The sequence below is a fragment of the Melospiza melodia genome, chromosome 6 (genome assembly GCF_035770615.1).
Source record: "Melospiza melodia melodia isolate bMelMel2 chromosome 6, bMelMel2.pri, whole genome shotgun sequence".
Taxonomy (NCBI): Eukaryota; Metazoa; Chordata; class Aves; order Passeriformes; family Passerellidae; genus Melospiza; species Melospiza melodia.
Genome location: NC_086199.1, coordinates 8,826,023 through 8,843,304, shown reverse-complemented (window position 1 = coordinate 8,843,304; position 17,282 = coordinate 8,826,023). Strand labels below are relative to the sequence as shown.

General features: G+C 48.8%; 1 protein-coding gene across 1 annotated transcript; it reads left to right on the top strand.

The window, feature by feature from the left end:
- Window positions 1-1,270: 1,270 nt before the first annotated feature.
- On the top strand, window positions 1,271-4,578 carry ZBTB42 (zinc finger and BTB domain containing 42). Its single transcript, XM_063159823.1, has 2 exons — window positions 1,271-1,308; window positions 2,676-4,578. The coding sequence occupies exon 2, from the start codon at window positions 2,690-2,692 to the stop codon at window positions 4,115-4,117; it is 1,428 nt and encodes a 475-aa protein (XP_063015893.1). The 5' UTR covers window positions 1,271-1,308; window positions 2,676-2,689; the 3' UTR covers window positions 4,118-4,578.
- The last annotated feature ends 12,704 nt before the right edge of the window (window positions 4,579-17,282 follow it).

Sequence of the window (17,282 nt, the reverse complement as noted above, 5' to 3'; positions counted from 1 at the left end):
GAGTTAAACAGTTGAGGTCTGTGGAAGAAAAGTGGTGTTGGTGATGCAGACCCCAGCTCCTGCGACAAAGAGCCTTGATATATCAGAGATCCAAATTAAATTAGATTAAATCCAAATTAAACCTGATGTTTTAAGGTGCTAATTGTAGAAAAGGTGCATTGTAGAAAAATGTGGGGCGAAAATGGATTAATTAAAAAAAAAAAAAGTTGCTATTTTGCAGATATTACGATCTAGGCAAAGCAACCTAGAGGAAGGAAAGGGAAAGGAGTTTCCCTGCCGTACTTGTTGGAGACTAAAGCACAGTCTGGAGACTGCAGCTGGCACCACGCACGGCGTTCGCTGGGGAGCTCTGAAGTGCCCGCGGTGCTCCGCCACCCCTGCACTCCCCCTCACCCACCATCCCTCAAAAACGCCAACATCCACCTCGGCCCGGAGCCTCCATCCACAGCCCCCTGCAGCCCCGAGGCTCCGGGACCGGCCAGAGCCGCGGCATCCCGGGCAGCGGCACCGGGGCTCGGGCAGCTCCCGGCGCTTTCGGCCGCGCCTGCCGGGTGCGAGCGGGCTGGGAGCCCCGGCGGGAGCCCCGCGCCCCCTCCTCGCCGGGCGCTCACTCCTGATGCGATTACAGCTAATTAAAATTTAAATTTCAAATCAACTATCGAAAAGGTCATCTTGAGAAATCCGTCGGCATTTGGTATTTATCGGCTGGCGCGCAACTACAGACAAACCCGGGCTGTGTGTATATGTGTGTGTGTGTGTGTGTGTGTGTGCGTGTGTCTCGGGGGGGCAGCGCCGCGCCCCTCGCCCCAGCCCCGCGGCGGGCCCGGCTCCGCGCATCTCCCGCGGCCGCGCAGCCCCGGCCCCGCGCTCCGCGCTCCGCGGCACGTCGGGCTGCAGCGGCCGGGCGGGCGCGCCCTGTCCGCGGCGGCGCAGCGGAGTTGGGAGCGGGACGGCGGCGCTGCCAATGCAGCGGCCGGGAGGGGAGGGCGGCAGCAGCAGCAGCAGCAGCGGCGGCAGCAGCGGGAGGAGGAGGAGGAGGAGGAGGAGGAGGCGGCGAGGGGGAGGGCGCAGCCGGCAGCGCGCACCGGCCGGCGGCGGCGGGGCTGGCCGGGGCGGCGGGGCCATTGTGTGCTCCAGACGGGGACACGGCCGCTCGCCACCGCACCCGCGGCTCGCAGCGGCCAAAGTATCGCGAGAGCGGCCGGCGAACAACCTGCTCCGCCACAGCCCCGCGCCGCGCCCGCGGAGCGCCCGCGCCGCCGCCGCCGCGCACATGCGGACGCCGAGCGCCGCCGCTGCCGCCCGCCGGTGAGTAACGCGGGGGGACCCGCGGAGCGGGGCAGCGCGGGGGGAACTCGCCGCCACGCCACACCCCGGCGGGGGAAAGTGCTCCCCGCAAAGTTGGGGAGCGCGGCTGTGCGAGGGGGAGATCCCGGGAGCGGCTCCGCGGTGCTTCCCCTCGGCGGCCCCTCAGCGCTGCGCGGAGCCGGGCACCGGCGAAGGTCACCGCGGCGGGCTGCGGGGAGCAACTTTGCGGCGGGAGGTGGGGTCCGGGCTGGGGGCTGGTGGTGGCGAGAGTGTCGGAGAGGGGGGGGCGGGCTCGGGGCAAGTTTGTGGGATTTAATCGCGGGCTATAAATGGGGCTGCTGGAACTTTAAAAGGCAGCAAGCTGTGGTTGGCTGGTAGCGAGATTTGGAGTAACATATGGCATTAAAAGGCGCACAGCTGGAGGTAGCATTTCCATCGCAGTGAAGTCAGAGCAGCTGACTCTCCAGCTTGCGGTGTAATTAGCAAACCGAGCACTCCTCCTTCCCTCCCTCCTCCTCCCTCCCGCCTGCCTCTCTCTCTCTCTCTCTCTCTCCCCCTCCCTCCCTCCCGCCGCGCCTCGGTCGCACTCGCACCGCGCTCCCTCCTGCCCGCCCGGCTCCGCGCCCGCGGCCGGCCCCGCCGCGCCCCGCGCAAGGTAAGCGCCCGGCCGCGGCACGCCGCCGGCTGCAGCCTCCGTGCTGCCCTCCCGCCGGCCTTCCGCCGCTTATTTCCCTCCTTGCCTTTTAATAACTTCAAGGGAAACTTTTTTTTTTCCCTCCCCCCTTTATCCCCCCCGCCCTTTTGGCGTGCGGGGGCCGGGGCCTCTCGCCCCCCTCCCCGCAGAGCCGCCGCTCCCCCAGCGCCAGCCGCCGCTGTTTTGTTGTGATTCGGTGCATAACGACTGAGGATAAAGTTTAAATGTGCGTGTGTGTGTGCGTGCGTGACGCGGGAATATGCTTTATTAAAAGATGCCCCAAGTTAGCGTTGCTGGGAAGACAGCCTGGGAGTTGATGCTTTTTTTTTTTTTCTTTTCGGGGGTGTGTGTGCGCTCTCCTCTGCATAATTTTATTAAAGTGCTTAGTGGGAGAAACAAAGGTTGGAGGGGCTGCTGCTTTACTAGCTTTTGTTTACTTACAATCAAGTTTTTCCTGTTCGGAGCAGGTGCGAAAGGATGAGAAACATGTTGTGTTGGTGGTTTTTTTTTTCCCCTCCTCCCCCCTTAATAAAACTATTACAGACAATTAACAGTAAATGTTATCTCCAAGGCTGTTTCTTTGGCTTGGGTTACCAAAAAGCCGATCTGTTTGTTACAGCTGCTAGGAGGCTTTAGTTTACAGTAGCATTCAAGTTTTTCCTGTTTTGAACAGGTTATGAAGGAAGAATGGAGTTTCCAGACCATAGCCGCCAGTTGCTGCAGTGTCTGAGTCAGCAGCGTCACCAGGGCTTCCTGTGTGACTGTACTGTTTTAGTTGGAGAAGCTCAATTCAGAGCTCACAGAGCCGTTCTTGCCTCTTGCAGTATGTACTTCCATCTTTTCTACAGGGACCAGTTAGACAAAAGGGATATTGTGCATCTGAACAGTGACATTGTCACAGCCCCTGCCTTCAGCCTGCTGCTCGAATTCATGTACGAGGGAAAGCTGGAATTCAACAGTCTCCCAGTGGAAGATGTGCTGGCTGCGGCGAGCTACCTTCACATGTATGACATTGTGAAAGTCTGCAAGGGCAAGTTGAAAGATAAAGAATTATGTTCCGAAGAGAAGATTAATGATGAGGCGGCTAGTTTGGAGAAAGCGGAGCATTTTCTAGACGCCGGAGTGCCCCTGGTCCACGAGTTTGACCCAGGAAACAAACAAAAATTCAGCGTTGCAGAATACGAGAGAGCAGCAGGCAAAGAAAAGGTCAGCAGTCACCCCGCCTGGTCCTCTGATCATATAAGTGTCAGCTCTGTGCCGACAGAGGCAGAACCGTGCGCCGCAGCAGCTGGAAAAACAAAGGCTAATGTCAATAGTTCCACAGGACCTTTGTCCCAAAGGTCTGTTAACCATCCCCTGGCTTCGAGTGATGTGGACTGCGCACTGGATTTGTCTTTCAAGCCCGTGCCGGGGAGAGATTCCTTACACCCCTCCTATGTCTTTGGACAGCTGGCTTCCGACAGCCAGCAGCAGGGTACCGAGCCACTTGTTAAAGATGAACAAGACTTGCTGTCAGATCAGGAGGACAGCGAAGCCAGGAGTCCAGAGAGTCAGCATTTTGGGAATTCAGCCAAAAGCCTAGTGACAGGGTTAGGACACATGTTCGCGGGGAATGGCAGCTCTCATGCCCGAGAGGAGGACATAGATCAAGAGCGAGACGAGAGCGAGGACGACATGGATTCGTCGGACATCTCCTCGGGCGTCCTGGTGCCTCCTGGGCATATCTGCATTTGTCCCCTCTGTAGCAAGGTGTTCCCAAGCCCGCACATCCTTCAGCTGCACCTGAGCTCTCACTTCCGCGACAAGGACGGCTCGCGGACCCGCCTGTCCCCCGACGGGTCGGTGCCCACTTGCACCCTCTGCGGAAAGACTTTCTCCTGCATGTACACGCTCAAGAGGCACGAGAGGACTCACTCGGGGGAGAAGCCCTACACCTGCGGCCAGTGCGGGAAGAGCTTCCAGTATTCCCACAACCTCAGCCGGCACGCGGTCGTGCACACCAGGGAGAAACCCCACGGGTGCAAGTGGTGCGAGAGACGCTTCACGCAGTCCGGGGATCTCTACAGACACATCCGCAAATTTCATTGTGGCCTTGTAAAGTCCTTGGTTGTTTGAGACGTGTGACTTGTGTTTTGTTTCGTTTGGGTTTTTTTTTTTGTTTTGTTTTTTTTTTTTTTATATATATCTACAACCCCCCTCCAACTCTTTTAAAACAAAACAGGAAAAAAAAAAAAGGCAGCATCTGAATTTTAATTTTGTTTTTCTCCTCCCTTTATTTTATTTTGGTGATATTCACTTCAGGTATATGATCTTTAAAAGATGCAGCGGTAAACACTCCAGAGGCCTTTTAATGCAATCCTTCCACTTCTCCATCTCCCCCCCTTTCCCCTGCCACCCTTCCCAGCACGGTCCTTTAGGTCTTCTCTTGTGCACCCATGTTACATTATTAATGTGAAATGATCTTAAGTAATTCTGCAATGATTTAGCATCAGTTTTCTCACTGGAAGTACTTGCTTTGTGGTCAGGATTTTGTTGGTTTGGGTTTTCTTTTCCTTTTTTTTTTTTAACTTCTTTTTTTTTTTTGAAAAAAGATTATCAGCACATTCTGGAGAAAAATTTGGCTTCCATTAAGTTCCCCAGATGCCCTCTGTGTGTTGCAAAGGAACATCTGAAGAGATGAACTATGATTTAAATACATTTTGGTGTAGAGAAACCTGTCCACACATTGCAGAGTGGGCAGATGTACTTTTATTTTATAGAGCTAGATGAGACATTGAATTGGCCCAAATTTTGAAGGGGTTGAGAATTCCTGGCTGCATCTTTGGTACTGGTCATTTTTTATTCTCTTTATTCCATTAATACAGTTCTGCAGTTGGTCCTAAAATCTAAATGAGAAGTTTTTGCCTTGGGACTTGACGTAAATTTTCCCTTCCCACCCATCCTCCTCACTGGGCTGACCTGCTGAAAAGCTGCTTTTGAGCATAAAATTGTGGATGGAAAAACACTTTCTGTCTGCAGCCTGTTCACTCCTGAAATGTTGAAGGATGCACACTAGGACATACAAAAAGAGTGTATAATATGTGAATATTTTCATTCCCATATGGACATCCAGAGGCTGATCCCATCGCCCTTGGAGGGAACAGCAGCTGCAAAGTGGCCAAATACCCCTCCTGATACCAGGTTTCTGGGGTTTCCTGGTTCAGAGTAACTCATGCCTTGTGCGTTAGGAGATGCCCTGCTGTCTTGCCCGAAAAGTTTGCTGTCGTGCTAAAACCAGCAGCATGAAATTGTTTTTTTATTTTAATTTATTTTTATGAAGTTGGCAATTCCCTCTGAGCCAAATTGTGTGCAATTGCTGGTGTTCCCAAGAGGCAGCACGAAGATGAACTGCTGGAGGAAAAGCGTGGCCTGACTTCTTCCCCAGGTCCCACCTTTTCAGGGGAAGCTGTTGGGGGTAATTTTATTTTTTTTTTTAGTTTGTTTGTAAACTGAGGCTGCCTGTAACTATAGCCAGTTTTACTCCAGATGATTCACATTCTTGCCTGTTAGATCATCATTTGGTCTGTGCATGTCGGTGGATATCACTTTGTTCCCTTCCAGTCAAATTACCCATTGAAGGTACATGTACATGGGACTGAAATATAATAATAATAATAATAATATCTGAGGGGTGTGAATGTCCTTCTGCTGCATTAGCATTGCTTCACCAGCTTTCTTGACACTCCTGGAGTTGTTTGGTGAAACTTAAGCGTGTGTTTTGAAATGAATTTGAAGCACTGATTTAGATTATTTTTAAAAGTTGTGCTTAAAATACTGTATTGCATCTTATGAAGAAAAACCTTCCCAATGCCTTTCCCCCTCTGGTCCAAAAACTGAGCACTACCTACATAAATAATATGGGATTGAATTTTTTTTTTATATAAGTACTTCCTCTTTAAGGAAAATCAGGATATACTTGTTACAGCCTCTTATTATTCATCTCTTAAACTATGAATGTACATGTAATGTGAAATTTTGCTTTTATTTATAGTTTTGGGGTTTGTTTTCAGTTTAATTTCTCAACTGTAAAATATTTTTGCTGAACCTGTTACATATGAAAGTTGTGGGAGAGTACTGTATCTTGAACATAAGTGGCTTTGGTACTGTGGTCTTATTCTACTTAATCAGTTTTTTTCTTTTTTTTTTTCCTTTTTTTATTTTTGCTGTGATTGGAAATAGCACTGAACAAAATCTAGTTAAATTAAGTTATTTTTCTTTCTACTAAAATTAAGTTATTTTTTTCTCCTGAAGATACTTGATATAGTATTTATTAGATTTTTTTTGTTTTGTTTTTGAAGTGGAATTATTACTGTTAATCTATTTCAAAACTAGTTAATTTACACTTAAATTTTATAACAATGGGTTTTGCATGTTGAGCAACATGTAAAGAGTTTAATGTAGAGTCAGCATTACTGAAGCTGGTAATCTTAATTTTGCATTCTTGTGACACTTTTGTTTGCATTTCAGTCTTCAATTACTGTTTGTTTTTATTTTTTTTTAGAAGATCATAAAATAGGATGTGCCATAAGAACATCATTAGCGTATGGAGCAGGGAAAAGTTGAAAGAAGTTTTTGTCTGATCTTAATATAGAAATAATTCATTAAACTGATGCTATGAGCATGCTCTGTGCTGCAGTGAATATGGGGCAAAATTTGTTTTTGTTTTGTTTTTTTTTTAAATAAGAAAAAAAAAAGACTTTCTCATCCTTGACTACATCATGAACACGCTGTTCTCATAGTCTGGTATTTGTGTTCCCACTCCTCTTAGCTTGAATTTCTAAAGTAAAGAAATGTTTGCACTTATTTTTGTTCTTAAGGTGACTTTTTTTTGGCTATTTCTCTGTGTGTCTCTTATTTTTAAGTTGCAATAGCTCGGAGCATGTTTTCAAAATGGTTCATGGCTCTGCGGAGAAGAACTGAAACATGGCACACTTAAGGCTTGTCTCTTCATAAACTATTTCTCTGTGGGGCAGTTGCTGTCTCCATAGGGAACAGTCCTGCTCTGCATTTTAAACACTGGATTTGTCTTCTACTACAAACAAATACTGTGAAGTTAATGTAAAAAAAAAAATCATTGATATTTTTAATTGTTTTTAATCTTGGTGCAGTTCAGATTAAATATGTATATTTAAAGACACTAATTTTTGTGGGAGAGTTTTATAGTATACAGTATGTAGAAAAGCTATTGGAATGGAATATATTTTATAAAAATGTTCTATCACTGTTTTATAGTGAACTATTTTTCCTTCAGTGTTAGTGTAATACTGTTAGTCTAGACCCGACAATCGCAGGAAGAGTGATTCAGGCTACTGTTAGCGCTTAGTTTTGCGTGGAGTTCTGTTTGCAACTGTATTGGTATGTGCTGTACAATGTGACAATCGTGACTAGGATTGTTGTCTTTATAAATTTACATGAAATAAAACTTGCTAGAATTGTAAGCTTTGAGCTTCCTCCCCCCTTTAGCAGAAGGGGCGTGGTGTTTGCCATTTTTTATGATGTATTAATAATGATTACATTAATTGCAAGTACTTGATAATTTGCCACTTTAAAAAAATTTGTTACAAAATACTCTAATAATGTCTTTCTTTTTCAGGGCCATCTGGAATTTTAGGCGTGTAAGGAGCTGCCGTGTCTCAGTCAGAGCCTGACTGAACATTTCCTTAGTGACAGGGGTGGACCTAACCTAGCACCACTTCTGCATTTTGACCAGGGTTTTGGGGGCTGTTTTGGGGCTCAGTGTTCCCTGGATGCTCCAGGGGAGCTGTGGGCCAGCGCTGTCCGCAGTGATGCTGGTGCTGGCCAGGTGACAAACCTGAGAGCACGGGGGTGACACGGTGTGTGAGGACAGCCCAGCACACTCATGCAGACCCATCACAGGGCTGGCTGACTGGCATGAGGGCGTTCTCTCAAGTGCAGAATCTCTGCCAGCCCTGGGGAGCTGAGCTCTGACCCACTCCTAACACCTGCCTCAATCCTTGGGCTGGGTTTAGCAGGAGCTGGGACTGGAGGGAGAAGGCACACGAGCTGCTCAGGGGAGGTTTGCACCTGCACCATGAGCACTGCGTCTTGTGCTTCTTAATTATCTGGAAGCAAAAGATGCTGGCAGAGTGGGGCTGCCTCAGCGTGGTGCTGGTTAAAGGATGAGCAGGTTATGGTTAATGCTGGTGTGGAGGCACAGCCATCGCTCCCCTCCCGCTACCACGGGGCGGTTTCTCCGCAATAGTCTCAAAATAGGTGGGTATTTCTTGCCTTCAAGCATGTGTCCTTCCTCAGAGATCCTGTGCCTGCATCCCCATCTGTGGGGAGGGCTGAAAGCTGCTGAAGATGCGTGGTGATCTGCTGCAATGTGGTGAAGTGTTAAAAACTATAAATATATATAATTTTTTTTAGGCTTTTTTTTTTTTTAATTTCTACCGCTGAGAGTTAGGTGTCCCTGCAGCTGCTTGTTTGTGGCACTCTTGTTTCCAGTCTTTTCTGCTGTTGTGGATTCAAAGGTGTTTGATATTGCCCCCCCTCAAAAATAAATAAATTTGCCCAAATCTGAGTGTGGTGCTGGGGAAGGAGGAGGCAAAAGGCTTTTCTTTGAGAGAGAGGGTGCTCAGAAAGAAGCAAGCTTGAAGCTAAACCTGGGAGGTGGATGGCTTGCAAACAGGCTATAAATAACTGTGAGTAGATTGAGGAGAGCAGCCCACATCTCCTCTGGCATGGGCATGCTGTGCCCATTTTCTTTGTTGATAGCAATTGCTAATGTGAATTCTGGCACTCCAAATCCCGATGCCTGTTGTTCTGATAACATAATTAAATCTTAGGAATGTGAAATATAAAAAGCTTTGAGAAGAAACCAGGCCACTAAGTGGAGACAGGGAAGGGGGGTGTGCAGGCTGTGGATGTACCAAATAAGCAATGGGGTTGCTCTGGGCAGGCTTCCCTGCCTGCCAGCTCTTGGCCACGTTGGGAATGATCCTGAAACCTGCAGCAAAGGGGGTGACCCCCGGGAGCATCTGCTGTCCTAATCCCATGCTGCAAGGGCTGTCATCTTCCAGGATTACAGCACGTGATGGGCTCCTTGGGTTGGCAGGGGTCAGCTGTGCCCCTGCCAGCAGCTGGGGTTCGTGCTGCCCTTGCACAGCCTGGTTCTCCTTGGGATGAGTGTTGGGAAATGGTTTTGTTTATTTTTAGCTTTTGTTTTGAAGTCTTAAGTGCCTTCTGGAAGTGGTCTGGTAGGCACAGAGGTGGCTGTGGCTCTCTGGGTGCATCTGGCCGTGTGTCACCAAGTGCTGCTGTGCAGCTGAAGAGCACAGAGAAATGGCTTTTTCCTGGCTTAGGTGGTGGGGTCTGGGTTTGGACCAAGTGCTTCCAAAGCATGAGGAGAGTTCATGCTGACCCATAAAAGTGTCCCTGGTGCTGTTGGATTCCACATTGTGGGAAGCACTGTGAGGATGGATCTTATTTATTGCTTAAATTGATTAAATTATTGCATGAATTTAATGAGGGAGGTTCCCTCGTGAGAAGTAGAGGGATCTTTGTGTTATTGCCCAGCTGGCTGGCAGTGCTGTCACCTTCCAGTTTCTGCTGTGCTCGAGGTCAGCTCGTGCCACCCTGAGCCTGGCTTGCCCACGAGTGTCTTTGTGCTGAGCAAGGTGAACAGCAGAACGTGAACAGCAGCTGTTTTCTGAGGGAATCAATGGCAGGTGTGACCCAGCAAAAACAGCCTATGCAGGACAAAGCTGGGCTCAAGTGAAATGGAGTCAAGCCTGCGGTGCAGTTGGTGTGTGAAAATGCCTTGTCCTGGGAGGAGGAGGAATCATGGGCAGAGCTGTGACCGACTGCCTGGAGAGCAATGTTATCTCAAGAACCTTGGTGTGATGTGCCACACAGCTGGAAGTGCTGCAGGTTGTGCAGCCGTGTCTCCTGACAATCAGACCAAGGGATCCCAGGTTCTTCCTTTTCAGAGGTGGGATGCAAAGTGCTTTCCAAGCAGGCACCCTCTGTGTGTGCTGTAGCTCTCCGCTCTTCCTGACATGCTCTTTTCATCTCAATAAAAAAAAAATAAAATAAAAAATTGCTGTTTAACAGGAGGAGAGTGAGCAAACACATTGGTTATTGTTACCTGTTTCCTGTTTGTTTTTCTCTTTTGTACAGCTGCTCGCTTCTGTGCACAGCTGGCTCCCCTGCCCTTTCAAAATGATCTGTTGCAGAAAACTGAAGTATTTGCCAACCTGGCTCTAAAAAACCCCTCAAACAACACAAACACAAACCCAACAACATCTCCTAAATCCTTCTTAATGTTCTTTGGCCTCCAACACATCCGTCTTGTCTGTACACTACCCCAGCTGGAGGAGCTTGGTTCAGGCATGGATGAAGGCTGACGCTCCCACCAGCAAAGCAACCTGAGCCAGGCAGTGCTGCCAGCATCTCCCAGTGGCAAAGAGTGGGCTCTGCCATCCCAGTGGGTTTTGAAGGCTTTTCCCAAGGCGGGGGGTTTAAACAATGTATGTTGTACATGTCAGGATAGAATTTCTAGGAAATTGATGTCCTCAGTCTTCATAACGCAGGAATTTGGGAAAACAAAAGTTCACATGCCGACCTTACCCACAGGTTACCTCTCCCCGGGGACAGCTCAGCCCACACACACTAGGTACTCTCTGTTCCCCAACCTCCTTTATCTCTCCCTCTCTTCTGTGCTATCCAGGTGGTGTTCCGAGCCATCTGCCGCAGTGATTCAGCAGAATCCATTTAGCGCTTTCCCAGCGAGGCCGGCATCTGCCAGGCTCGGGGGGAAGCCCGGCACATCTGCCGCGGTGTCTGCGCGGGGAGCGGGGCCGGGGTCAGCCCCAGCCCCCGGGGCGCCGCCGGGGCCTCGCCCGCTCCTGCGGGCCCGTCTGCCTCGGCCCCGCGGTTAATTGTCGAATGGCTGCTCTGGCCGTGCGAGGGGAGAACTTGCCTTGCACTTTGTGATGTGCGGCGGGGTCTGGCCGCCGCTGGGCAGGCGCTGCTGGGCTTCCTGGCTGGCACGGGATGGGAACGGGACGGCGCCATTCTCCTTCCCAAGGTCGTGCTGAGAGGGCCTGGGCTGAAAAGCACCGGAGGATAAAGCTCTCCTTTAAAGGTGGGGGCAATAATTCCCCTGTGGGGCTGTAAAACCGCTCCAGCCCAGCAGGATTTTGTAGAACAAATGATGTGTGGGGCGGAAAGGGTGATGCCAGTTCTGCCTTGGGTATCACAAATTCCTTGGGGGTAAGAATTTGCCTTGTCTTTTGCCTTCTCTTTGAGTGTGAGAATCGAATCACTCGAATTTTACCCTGGGATGGGGGGAAAGATGATCTTAGATGATCTTTCAGGTAACACAAAGAATTTCATTAGCAGCGCTGACTTTCCAACCTATTGGTAAGAGTCAAGAAATGCTTGGCAGGGACTGCCAGCAAATACTGAGTCAGTATAAAAAGTAACTACCTGGCAACGTGTTTGCAGTGCCTGTGCGCGTTTGAGCCTCTGGCAGGAAACATAATAGATCTTGTGTTCAAAAATCCATCACATCTGTGCAATAGGTTGTGGCAATGGGCACTGAAAGGGGACCAGGAACATTAAATTTCTCATGTACTGGAAGGTGTTTTTAGCTCATGGAGGACAGTGACATTTGGAGAAGCAGAAGCTGCTCTCTTTCTCGCTCTGTAAATTAAATAAAATATCTTAGTTTTAGTAGACTAGGTGTAGTCACACTGAGTGGGGTTTCAACCCTTCTGATATCTAATCAGCTGTCAGAAGAAGCTGCTTTCCTTTTAATCATTTCCTCAGAGAAGTTTTTATATATCTAAGAGTTTTATTTCTGAAAATGTTTGTAAGCAGACCCTTTCACCATGTTGCTGTCAAAGGATATGCACAAAATCTTTGGCACAAGAGGGGAAAAGACCTTGTCTGGGATCTGGTCTGCCCTGCTCCTGGTGAGGGCCAACTTGCCATTAGTTTTACCTGAGGAATATGTGTCCAACCTGCTTGTAGGAACCTCCTTGGGCAGTCTGTCATGATGCTCCCCTCTCCCTTAGCTCAGAAAGCCTTTTTTCTCACCCTAATATCTACTGCAGGCCATATGCTCTGATGTTTTACCTTTTTAGGTGGATAAAGAGGCAGGCTCTGCTGTCAGTGTGATGCCTGAGATGTAAAAATGGTTTGTGTGGGGGTCTGACCCAGTTTGTAAGCTAGACCTGGATGCAGTCTTGGGCAAAGCAGCTGAACAGCAGAACAAGCCTATTCTGAAGCCCCCTGGGTGTTTTATTTCACAGCCAGGAAGATCCAGGAGGCCCCAGGGCATGAGCTGCTGTCTGTAGGTGGCCAGCATGAGAAGCAGGCTGTTGGGTCAGTGCCTGCACAAGTGCCTTCAGTAAAACATGCAAGATTAAGGCTGCATTTGTTCTTCAGGACACTCTCAGGGACTGACCCCTGCTTGGCCAGCAGCAGGCTGAGTTCTTCTGGGCCTTGTCTTGGGCTGCTGCTTAAGGTGGAATTTTGATCTCTTTTTAATGAACACAATTTAAATTTTTAGAGGTGTAGAGGGGAAACCCCAAGCGAGTTGCCTTCCCTTTCTTGTAGCCTTCAAACTGATCATCTGGTTCTGACTTCAGGAATAACCTCATTAGCCTCTTACTAATGAAAGTAATTTCTCTTGCATTAATTCAAAACGAGGTTATTCAGATGGAGCATGCTAGGAAAAGGGGGACAGGGACCAGGTTACACCTGGGGTTATTAACTTTGGGAGACCTTTTGGGCTGGAGCTGCACCAGTGTGGGACTGTGTAGCCTGGGGTGGTGTTGGCAAGTGAATGAGGCAGTGAATGTGAGGGTCCTTCCTGCCTTTGGCCTGGTAAGATCTGAATCCTTCAGCTGGCAAGAGTTTGGTGAGGAAACTCACTGCTGGATGGAAAAGGATCTGGGGTTGCTGAGGGAGTGCAGAGAAACACCTGGTCCATGAGACCTGGTGCTGCAGGTGCCCAAATCTCTGCTCTGCCTCGGGCTGGTGGAAGGGTGAAGCAGATTGATCAGTCCTGCTCAGCCATCCCCTGCTCTGGCCAGCATTTTGTCTCCCAGTGTTTCTCCTACACCTGGCAGAAGAACTTTCAGCTCCATGCCTCTCAGGGAGTGTGAGAATTTTCCTTAAGTTCAAGTTTAGCCAGGGGATGGAGCTTTGCTTTAGGTCTGAGGGAGCTCTGTCGAGCCACTCAGCTGAAATCCAATCCCAGTTTCAGTGCTGTGAAAGTGGAGCACTGAATTCCCTTCAGCTCCATGCATCCAGAGGTGGTACAGCCTCAAGCACTTGATATGGTCTTGTCTGGACCTTTTTAAAGAAGAAGCTGAACTCAGCAATGCCATTCAGTGCAATAAGCCTGGGATAGCAGCCCTTGCCCAGGATAACTCCCCTCCTGCAAGGACAAGACTTGTCCAAAGAGAGAGAGAAGAGAGCCGGGCTCTGCACCCACTGGATGAGGACAATTTTTTGAGGAGAGGTCACAGTCTGAGGCTGCAGACTTGAACACAAAAGGTGTGATCATTTTCAGAGCAAAGAACAGGGCTCTGACCCTGAAATCATGGTGATAGTGCTGCTGTTTCTTGTTGCTTGTGTAATAGGACTGAGGGGCTCTGGCTCCCAAATTCCAGCAAGGCAGAGAAGCTGCAATACTTCCAAAGGCTGCATTTAACTTCTCACCATCAGCAGAATCACAAAAGCTTCTTTTCCCTGATATTAGGCTAAAAAATCACCCGTGACTTCCAACAAAAAAAGGCACCTGTTTTATTGGGCTCAGGTTTTTTTAGCCTTGATGCTTGTAAAACCAGAATTTAAAAGATCAGACAACACTTTGTTCTACAGTATTTTCAAACATCAAAAGATGGCAAAACTTACTGAGCACTGCTCTGAAGTTAGGCATGAGCACAGTGGTGTTCACTGCGCCTCCAGTAGCATTCTGGCAAGTTCTTGCAATGCTTTGTGTTCATCTTCAAATCAGATATTCTGGATTTTTGTTTCGCTTATTTCAAACCCAACAAAAAATGTCGACTGCTTTTGGAATACAGACACTTAGGAGATTTATCTTGGAAATTATTTTCCAAAACATGCCTTTTTGTGTGTGTTTTTCTCTGTGTACTGGGTCTTCAGGGTACGCAGTGTGGCTGTGCACAGCTGATGGAGCACAGGGGAGTGTGGGGAGGTATCAGGAATGTAACTACAAAACCCGAATTTGTCCCCCAGGATGATTTCATGCACAGTCATGATATCTGGATCTCTTAATTCTCCTCTCAAGCTGACATATCTAACAGCCCTTTTGCTAAAATGTCAGTGCTGGGACTTTCCCTGGGAGAGCCTGTCTCCACATCATGACCTGGCACAAACTCCCTCAGCTTTTACAACTGTGTGGTGTTAGAGGGTTCTCTGGAAGGAAAATAGATGCAGTGAGAGCTCTTATTGCATGGCTAGCTCCTGGCACTGCAGCAAAAGCAGTCGGTTTCAAAAAATGGGTGGAAGTCTGATTTTTATTGTTTTAAATTTTCTTTTTCTTTTTAATCTGCTAAGGACAGTAGTAGATTGGCAGCCTCTCAGTTAGAACTCTGCAGGTTTGCCATCCCCGCAGGCTCACGTGTGAGGTATCGAATTGCAGAAATACAAAGTGCCCGAGTTGCTGGTGCATCCTGGAGGCTCAGCCGGGGCTGGGGGCAAACTCCGGCTCGGTGGAGCAGAATTTTGGCAATCGGAGGCTGCTGAGCGGGCTCGGGTGTCTGAGCAGGGCCGGTACCTGCGAGCCTCTCCCTCCTTCCCCTGTACTTTGAAACCCCGAGGGATGAGCGAGGCGCTGGCAGCAGATGCTGCACAGTAGCAGCGAAACAAACATTTTGTGTTTGTGCCACTTCCATTCGAGGGTAATGCTGCTAACTTTACCGACGTGTCTGTGTTAACTCGCCCTTTTCTCGGCAGAATCTCTCTCAGCAGACCATGGGGATTGGTTGCTAATAAAAGTCTGCTTGGAGCAGGGTGAGTGCTGGCCCCCTGAATATGTGCCTTTGGTTCCTAATTCTGCAAATTATTCCTATATTGCTTATTCCCTGGCTATGTGTCATTCCTTCCCCTGCCTGACCTCTTTGCTCTCCCCCTGCTGCCAGTGGCAGTTTGCTTTGCATCAGGAGGAAAAGCACTACCCAGAAGGACTCCAATTTTTTCTCCCCCAGCTTTTATTTATTTATTTTTCCCAATGGAGTTTCTGGGTAAGAAGCAGATACCCTGGTGGGTTTTGTTTTTCTTCTTTTTATTTTTTTTTCCCCTGAAAAATTCCCACCTGCCTATTCCTCTTGAGGCTTTTTCATGTAGAAATGATGGGCTTGGGGCGCACAGCTGCCCCACCATCCCCTTGTTCTCAGCTCAGAAGGCTGGGAAGTGCCTGGCTCCCCAACCCTGGAGGATATTATCCCTGTGGCAGCATCTGGCTCTTGGCAGACTCTGTGGGCAGCCACACTGGCAGGGTTTGGAGTTCCCTTTTAGTTTTGTCGTGTGGTAATCTGTCAGTTGGCTCTTCGGGCTCCCTTGTTCTCTTGTGTGCCTTTTCTTTTTGACAAACCTCTTAATTCAGAGTTGGTCAATGAGAGTTCTGAGAATGCTCCCTGGAATCTCCATCCACCAGGCATTTCTTTTACTTTGCTGCAAAGAGGGTCTTCTGGCAAATCTTTGTTTTATTATAACGATAGGGATAGGGGAAAAAAGCTTGTCAAGTTCCTGGTAGCTTGTGGAATCTGTTAGTGCCAGTGGACAGGATAATTTGCCCAGCTGACTGATTATTTACAGTAACCCTAAAAGCATTGACTCCCTCCCCAGGAAGGAAGCACTGATGGTTTTGAACAGAAAGTGTTTAAAAGCGTTTAAACAAAATAGGAGTTAAAAGACAAAATGCCAGTTCTGCTGGTGCTCTTGAAAATGAGTGGTTTTGGGGACAGACTTCAGCTAAAGTAAATCCCACCTGTCCCTTGGATTGTGTCACTGTGCACTGTTTAAAAACCGTCCCCCAAGGATATTACTATTATTTTCTCCATGTATGAATAAGCCACTTACAAGGCATAGCTGCTATATTACAATTTCCTCAGAGGTGCTGGCATCTGGAGGGATTACATTCCACTGGCCCTTGGGATGGAAAGAATGAGTTCAAGAACAAAGAATGAAACTCTCACTTCTGCACTCAGAAACCCAATATTCACTGGAGGGCAGGGGCCAGCCAGCAACCAGCCCTTGACATCGCCGCTGCTTGGTGCAACCTTCCCCCTCCCTGCCAAAAAATGGGCTGCACCCAAGCGTTAAGCTTAAACTTAAGCTTAGTACTACTCAGGCTGAACTTGGTGGTGTGATGGGGAGAGGAGGAATTAAAAAAAAAAAGCCTCCTCTGTGTGTTGAACTTTGCAACGCTGCAGCGTGTAGGATTAGCAGCTCCGCGCTGCCGCGTCTATTTGCAGGACTGGCACGGTTGGCGCCGCGGAATTGGCAGCGCAGCCCCGGCACCTTGCTCTGCACAGACACCTGGGGGGGTGGCAGGAGGAGGAGGAGGATGGCGAGCGCCTGGCTGCCCGCCAGCCCAGCCCTGCCCAAGGCACGCTGCAGCACAGGAGCTGCACAGGAACGGAGATCGCCCACTCCGCAGTCTGTGCCATCGGCTGTCTGGCAGGATTGATGGTTGTCACTACCGAACGCTGCTGAGACAGAGCCAAAATCAAATGAGTGGATGTCCTTGTGAGCCTGCTCGGGGGAGAGAGGAAAAAAAAAGAAAAAAAAGGCAAGTTAAACTAAGAACTTTTCCGTTTAGAAAATGAGCTAAAGAAGGTTGTTCCACTTTGTGATAGCTTAGCTGAGAAGAAGGGCTGGGAAGTGTTCCTGCTGCACGCAGAATTGGAAGGCCACGGGTTTTTGTCTTCCTTGGTAGTGGTTTGGAGCAGGAGAGACTTTGTCAGGAAGGAGGGAGCATCTCATGTTAAACTGTCCATGGGGCACAGAGGAATGTTTAACCATGGCCAGCCCTGATCTTGACAGGAGTGGTGTAACGTTGATGGTGGCAACAGGGGATGGGCTGATGTCCTTTAATGGTTTTCCCTCTTCCCACATGGACAACCAGCCCTGGGCATAATCATAGCCATGGCTGATACACAATGACAGTGAAGCAGCTGGTTATAACCTCCTTGGGAAATCATAGAATAGTTTGTGTTGGAAGGTAACTTTAAAGATC